Source organism: Papio anubis, chromosome 17, assembly GCF_008728515.1.
Source record: "Papio anubis isolate 15944 chromosome 17, Panubis1.0, whole genome shotgun sequence".
Taxonomy (NCBI): Eukaryota; Metazoa; Chordata; class Mammalia; order Primates; family Cercopithecidae; genus Papio; species Papio anubis.
This window is the reverse complement of record NC_044992.1, coordinates 2969546-2977826: the sequence shown is the minus strand read 5'-3', so window position 1 is coordinate 2977826 and position 8281 is coordinate 2969546. Positions and strand designations below refer to the sequence as shown.

The 8281-nt window shown below is 39.0% G+C and overlaps 1 protein-coding gene across 1 annotated transcript; it reads left to right on the top strand.

The window, feature by feature from the left end:
* The first annotated feature begins 1401 nt into the window (after positions 1–1401).
* Positions 1402–7786, top strand: LOC101026873 (olfactory receptor 3A1). Its single transcript, XM_021928542.2, has one exon. It carries the CDS (start codon positions 2566–2568, stop codon positions 3511–3513), a length of 948 nt encoding a protein of 315 aa, XP_021784234.2. The 5' UTR covers positions 1402–2565; the 3' UTR covers positions 3514–7786.
* Positions 7787–8281: the final 495 nt, after the last annotated feature.

Below are 8281 nucleotides of genomic sequence, written 5' to 3'. Positions count from 1 at the left end.
CCTTTTTTGCTAATTATAAACATTTTACTTTTTGAGATTTTAAAAACATTTACATTTTATTTCATACTTATAATTTCCACAAATGTTTTAGTCTTAGACCTATAGTTAAATACATTTAAGATTAACCATCAGTTTATAGACTGCAGAGTTCCCATGACTGAAGTCTGTTTCTTAAAAAAGCTTCTGTTAAAAAACAAAACAAAACTCTAAAGTCTGCTTTTTTCAACAATGGCTAATGTTTGTAACTTTCCTTGAATTCTCAGATTGTCAACTTGACTTTATATATGAATATTATATTTGAATAATGGTCTAGATAGTTTTGACAATTTTGGATCATATTTTCTTTCCCCAGAGGCTGCAGGCATGTTTTTCATTACATTCCAGCTTTGACTGCTACTTTGGAGAAATGATATACCATCTTAATTTATTTCCTTTAGAATTGACTGGATTTTGTTTGTTTTTGACTAGGCTATTCATTTTTTTAATCATTGATATTCAGTGATATTCCAGTGGTATGTAACAATGCTGGCATTCTGTATGAATGTTTCCTGGGACAAGGTGTGCACTTTTGAATTGTAAATTCAAGTGTTTCTGTAATTTTTTAATTAAAATTGAGTTTTAAATAATTGTTCTTTTTCGCTTTTTTGATTTCCTCCTTTGGTGATTCTGTTGTACATAGATTGGATCTCCTTTGTCTCTTCTCATATCTGTCATTTTCTCTCTTTTCTCATTTAATCTTGTCATCTTTTAAAATACTGTTCCTGCATCTAATTTTTTTTCATTGTATTGTTTCTAATATATATATTTTTTGGTGTAGTGATTTTACATTTCTTTAACATCTTTTCTTTCTTCTTCCAGCTCGTATTTCTTATCTTTCTTGAAATCTCTTCCCTCAGCTCTTATATTTATACTTCGTTTTCTTATTTTATATCGGAAAATGCCTCCTTAAGGTTTTTGTTTTTTTTTTTTTTTTTAATTTTTGGAGAGGCTGAAATGTTTGGTAACAATTTTCTTTTTTATTATTATTTTATTTTTTTAAGTTCCAGGGCAGGTGTGCAGGACATGCAGCTTTGTTACATAGTTACCTATGTGCCATGAACATGTGCCATGGTGGTTTGCTGCACCTATCAACCCATCACCTAGATATTAAGCCCAGAATGCATTAGCTCTTTTCCCTAATGCTCTCCCCCGGGCCACCCTCCTGTGACAGGCCCCAGTGTGTATTGTTTCCCTCCCTGTGTCCATGTATTCTCATTGTTCAGCTCCCACTTATAAGTGAGAACATGCAGTGTTTGGTTTCCTGTTCCTGCATTAGTTTGCTGAGGATAATGGCTTCCAGCTTCATCCATGTCCCTGCAAAAGACATGATCTCATTCTTTTTCATGGTTTCATAGTATTCCATGGTGTATATGTACCACATTTTCTTTATCCAGTCTGTCATTGATGGGCATTTGGGTTGGTTCCATGTCTTTGCTAGGTAACAATTTTCATATGTTTAATGGCAACATTCTTTGATGGAGTGAATTTTATCATCCATTTGTCTTTCTTGTTTCTTTACCTCTTTTTTCTGGTAAAATCCTTGTTTATATGCTATGCAAGTTTGTTTTAATCCTTAAATGAAATGAGTTTTTGCCAAACTATATATTCACAAGATGCTTGTATCTTGCAAGGCTAAGACATGATTCAGACTAGCAGTAACCTACCTTGTGATTCAGAATTGGGGGTAAATTATTTTAGCTTTTACTTGTATGTAATGAATACAGACAGGTAACTACAACTGTGAGAACTGATGTGTTTTTTTCTATCTTTTGCCTCCAGTTTTATGCTTTGTCTATAGCCTGTGTACTTAAGTCTTCATTTAGCCTTTTCTCTGCTTCTTGAGTTCAGTTCAGGATCACAGAGGATTATGGTGCCATACTTTACACCATATACCCATTATTGCAAACAAGAGCTTTGGTTTTGTTTTTTATTGATTGCCTCCCTCCACCCAACATTTTTTTTTTTTAAAGAGAATTATACTTGTTTAACTCTTCTACAGTCATGGATTTCCTCTCTCTGCTTCTTGTCACTCTCCTATTTGATCTTTACTGTTCTTGAATCCATCCAATCTAGTTTATGGATTGGGGTTGTGGACATTTACTAGTTTCTTTGAAGACAGAATCTGTATGTTTCTTTTTCTGCTTGTTTTGGAAAGAGAGAAATTCTGAGAAGAGAACGTTTTGGATTTACTCGGCCGCGTTCAAACCAGAAGTACACTTTTTGCTTATTTTTCCCAAGAGTTTGTCTTGCATAATCTTTACAAATAGGTTCTTGCAGCTGGGGGGTAGGTTGGAGGAGGGAGGTCCAGAGTGGTAATGTTACCTGTGCTTACACCTGCAAATAAAGGTAAATGTAGTGAAAGAGTAAACAAGTGTAGTGTGGCCTGAGGAGCACAAAATTCCTTACTTGTACAGAGGGAATGTGGCAGAGGGCTGGGCGAGTCGAAGGAGGTCTGTTTCTTTTTTCTGAATAAATTATTGGGAGGAGTGATGATTTTCCTCCTTGGATGTTTCTTTGCAGGAACTCATGCAGCCAGAATCTGGGGCCAATGGAACAGCCATTGCTGAGTTCATCCTGCTGGGCTTGGTGGAGGCGCCAGGGCTGCAGCCAGTTGTCTTTGTGCTCTTCCTCTTTGCCTACCTGGTCACGGTCGGAGGCAACCTCAGCATCCTGGCAGCCGTCTTGGTGGAGCCCAAACTCCACACCCCCATGTACTTCTTCCTGGGGAACCTATCAGTGCTGGATGTTGGGTGCATCAGCGTCACTGTTCCCTCAGTATTGAGTCGTCTCCTGTCCCACAAGCGTGCAGTTCCCTATGGGGCCTGCCTTACCCAACTCTTCTTCTTCCATCTGTTCGTTGGAGTGGACTGCTTCTTGCTGACCGCCATGGCCTATGACCGATTCCTGGCCATCTGCCGGCCCCTCACCTACAGCACCCGCATGAGTCAGACAGTCCAGAGGATGTTGGTGGCTGCATCCTGGGCTTGTGCCTTCACCAATGCACTGACTCACACTGTGGCCATGTCCATGCTCAACTTCTGTGGCCCCAATGTGATCAATCACTTCTACTGTGACCTCCCACAGCTCTTCCAACTCTCCTGCTCCAGTACCCAACTCAATGAGCTGCTGCTTTTTGCTGTGGGTTTTATAATGGCAGGCACCCCCATGGCTCTCATTGTCATCTCCTATATCCACGTGGCTTCTGCAGTCCTGCGAATTCGCTCTGCAGAGGGCAGGAAGAAAGCCTTCTCCACGTGTGGCTCCCACCTCACTGTGGTGGTCATATTCTATGGTTCAGGTATCTTTAACTATATGCGACTAGGTTCAACCAAGCTTTCAGACAAGGATAAAGCTGTTGGAATTTTCAACACTGTCATCAATCCCATGCTGAACCCCATCATCTACAGCCTCAGAAACCCTGATGTGCAGAGCGCCCTCTGGAGGATGCTCACGGGGAGGCGGTTACTGGCTTGAGGAGGTCTCAATTGACCTTTTCTCCCTGCATCTTTTGTACTAACGGAAAAATCTTCTAGAGCCAGAAACAAGGAAAAAATGGTTCAGACTTGTTTCTGTTTCCATGGGCATAAGAAGGACTTTTTGTAGGGAATAATAGTTTTCATTTCTTAAAGCAGCCCTGCCCAGTTATAGGCAATGAGTGTATAGGATCTGCCAAACCAGCCCCTTAGACAAATTCAACTTCAGGCACTGTGTTCTCTCCTTGCTGGCTAGAGGTGAAACCTAGGAAGCTGTGAATGCTCGCGGTTCATGTCCCAGAGGGAACGACTCTTTGGTTGGTTACAGCCCGAGTTGCCAGAAGTACCCCAGAAAACTTCTTCCGAGAAGTCAGTTTTTCCCTCAAGTTCAGGTATGCTTGGTCTGTTTATAAAACATAGGTCTAGAGATGAGGATTGTTTGATTTCTCCCATCAGAACTCTATAAGCAAAAATAAAACAAAAAGAAACAAAAACAAAAAAGTAGCTCTTTCTATTCCCTTTAAACAAGGACCCCATAGCATAGACAGGGGACTGAGGGGAAGCTGTATGGTTACGTATTCTCTAGTAATTCTGGAGCACCTGATGCCTGTGTGCAGCTCGCAGACTTGTTTCTAAACGCTAAAACTCCATTAATACGTGTTGTATATCTTATGATACAAAAATGAATTTTGCTCATCTTTTTTCCCCTTGTGTTTCAAATTTTTTGAGAAGATAATTTATAATCTAGAAAAGATAAGAATTTATAATCTAAGCATTATTTATGTATTTCAAAAAACCCAAGACTCCTCAATATGAAAATTTCTCCAAAACTCTTACTCTTAGTCTGCAAACCTCCTTGCTGAGATAATCCATGACTATAAATGCAAGTCGTATGGTGAGGAGTCATCCTCAATGTCCCTTCTCAGTAGGGGAGCGTGGCTGTGACCCAGAGCATTGTCTCAACGTGCTGGATGTTAAACCAGCCGTGATCTTGCTGTGTCTTCTTTCTAGCCTCGCATTTAGGACTCATTGCCCACCCCTGGCAACTCTCCTGTGCCACTGCTGGTTCCCAATGCCTCTCCCTAAAACTTTCCTCTGACTGGCACCTGTGACTTGGCTTCTGCATGATATTTGATGGGGGTGAGGGATTGAACAGATGCGGTAAGATAGAGATAAACAGAACAGACGCAAAAGAGAGAAGCAAAACAAGGTTGGAGGAGGAGAGTTGGTGGGAAAACAAAATGGAAAGATGAGGAGTAGGGAGAACGGGGAGAGAACTGCAAGTGGAGGGGTTGAAAGGGAAGCATGGCCGTGTCAGAGAGGAGCAGATGGCGTACACAGAATGGGGAATGTGAAAGGACGGAGGAATTGGGTAAGATGCTTTGAGACTGTTGGAAGATCAGAGGAAGACAGTGGGGAATAAAATAAGTGGGTCACACATGAGAGAGGTGGGCTTCCCATTCTGTGTTGTCCAGCAACAACCAATTCCAGTAGCCCTGATGCCATCGTTGTAGTCCATCTTCTCTACTAAGAAGGAAGTGATTGATATTTTAAGTTACGCTAAATGTACCAAAAAAGTGCACTGAGGACTCGTCTTCTCTTTCTCTAAACAGAGGTGCTCCTAGGATGTCAGGAAGAAGGTTTGCTAGATGAGAAAACACAGAAGAAAAGAGTGCTGGGTATTTTCTCCAGCCGCATATCTAAAATGTCATCAAACTTTGTGACAAATTGCCCAACTTACACTCCCTACCTTTTGAGTCATGCTGGCTGACAGTGTCAGTAGACATAGGAAAAAGATGTCTTTTTCTGATTCTTACTGTGTCATCAGACAAACTTTAGGGACACAAAGAGTGAGTCTCCTTCAAGGGTCAAGAAGACTGTTGGGGAAGACCTGGGATATGGTTCCCATCTCATCCCTTCTCTCATTCACGATGCGCTTGACCTTGAACAAGTTGATTAGTTCCTCTGGGTCTGTTCTTGACCGAAGGCACTAGGTTATATTAAGGTTCTTCCACTGCGAATGTTCTCTGAGTCTCTTAGTTTGAATGAATAGAAAGACTGGATCTGTTTACCCTGAGAGAGCTACCACACCTTCTACCATCACTTCTTTTGCTACATGTAACACCTGCAGCAAAACTGAGCCTGCTGTTTATCTCCAAAGATCTGGTGCCTCTGGCATTTCGTCCAGCTGGCTATTTACTTCCAGCCTCAAGGAAAGATTTCTGTCTTGGCCTTGTCACTAGGGTAGACTGGAGCAACTGGGTCCAACATCATGGAGAATGGCCAAGGACATGATTCCCAGGTCCCTGTTCACCCTCCAGGATCATACAGCTTCTTTATCAATTTGGGAGGTTCCATTTCTTTTGGAATTTTTCTCCCCTTTTATATTCCAAACTGGAAATCTCCTTGCTACTTAAAAATTCTATTATACATCATGTTGTAAATGTCCAAACAGTACAGAACATCACCACCCTTCTGCACCATCCCCACATTAATCTCATCTTTAAAAGTAACTACTGTTAATAGTTTCATGTTTAGCTTTCCAGACAAATGAACACACACGAACACACACACACACACACAAACACACACACACATTCAAAACTATACTGTGTTGTAATCTTACTTGTCTCTGTCTATATTACATAGTATAATTCTTACATGTCAGTCTAAAAATCTATCTTACCCATTTTAAAGGCTGCATAATATTCCATTTATATAAAATTATAATCTATTTAACCACACGTCTATTGATGTAATTTAGTTCCTGTTTTTGCAACTGCCAATAATACTGAGATTAGTAGTTATATATCTATCTGAATATCTGAAATTATTTCCAGTGGCTAAGTTCATGAACATGGTTTGTGTGTTTGTGTATAAGAACATGTTCACCATAGGAAATAGAAATGCAAAGTTAAAGTTTAACAAGTATTCTGCCTTTGTATTTGCCAAAAAATGTACAGCATTTTACATCCAGATTGGCAGTGTATGTGAATGCTTGTCACTTCACATCTTTGACCTCACTGGATGTTTTTTATATATATATATATCTTTTTATGTTTGAAAATTAGATGAAATACTGTATTATTTTTTATTTGAATTTCTTTGATTATGGGTGTGGTTGAATACATTTTTATGTATAGTCATGTGTCACTTAACGACGGGGATACATTCTGAGAAATGCGCTGTTAGGTGATTGTGTTGTGCGAACATCGCTTCCACCTGTGTAAGAGTGTACTTGCACAAACCTAGGCGGTATGGCCTAGTAAACACCTGGGCTATATGAAATAGCCTGTTAATAGCCTATTGCTCTGACCACTGCCATATATGCAGCCTTTATTGACCAAAACATCATTATACTGCACATAACTGTATTTATTTGTTATTTGTATTTCTTCTTTGCAAATTTCTTTTTCTTTTTTTGTCTCTTTTTTTTTTTTTTTTGCCTTTTTGGTAATAGTTTATCTTTTTGTAAATAATTGGTGGAAACGCTTTCTGTTTTAAAACAGTAATTCTTTGCCATATATGTTGCTAACGTATTTCCTAATTTCCCATTTGTCTTTAACTTTGTTTAGAGTAACTGCTGCCCAAATTAATTTTATATTTTATGAACTTCATCTTCTTTGTTTTATGTCATGCTTAGGAAAAAGAGCTTTTTCATCTAAATGCTGTATAAATATGTGTCTGATGTTTTTCTAGTATTTTTACATTTCTTTTTAAGTCAAATATTTAATATATTTAGAGCTTATTGTTGTGTATGTTCTAATTTTTTCCTAGTAGATAATTGTCTCAGCACAATAAAATATAAGTTCAATTACATATACAGTATATTGATATTATATATATAATAGAAAAACATAAATTCAGCAAAAGTAAAAATATTTTAACTGAGACAAATGCTGCCACCCATGAAGCAAGTTTGCAGTTCAAGCCTCGCCAAGAGAATTACCTATCAAACATGGGAAATGACACATGATAAATAATCTAATCGAGAATCTCCAGCAGAACAGAGTATTCGTAATATCCAGGATACAGTCCAGAATTAATATATGAAGAATCAAGAAAATGCAACACATTCTCCAGAGAAAAGAAAATCCAGCAAGTCCAACTCTGAAATGAACTAGATGTTGACACTAACAGGCAGAAATTTTAAATGGCTGTTATAATTACCCCAAATTAGGTAAAAAATTAAAACAAACATGGTTTCAAGGAATGAAAATCTCAGCAGAGAAATAGACACAATACTGTGTACGCATGGATGCAGAGGGGAAGGATAGACAATGGAAAATCAGAAATGGGAGTGGGTGGGAGGGGGTGGATGATGAGAATAAATTACTTAATGGGTACAATGTGCATTATTTGAGTGATGGGAAGCCTAAACGCCCTGACTTGACCACTCTGCACTCTATGCATGTATCAGAAATGTGAGGGGGTAGGGGGTGGGAGGGGGGTGGATGATGAGAAATTACTTAATGAGTACAATGTACATAATGTGAGTGACGTCCCCATCCCAAGATCTCAAACTTTAAAGTCTCCTTTACCATATAAAGTAGATTCCAGTGTTTAGGCGGGATATCTTTGGGGCCCATTCTTCTACCTACCACAAGATGGATTAAAGACTTAAATGTAAGACCTAAAACCATGAAAATCCTAGAAGAAAACCTAGGCAATACCATCCAGGACATAGGCCTGGGCAAAGACTTCATGTCTAAAACACCAAAAGTAATGGCAACAAAAGCCAAAATTGACAAATGGGATCTAATTAAACA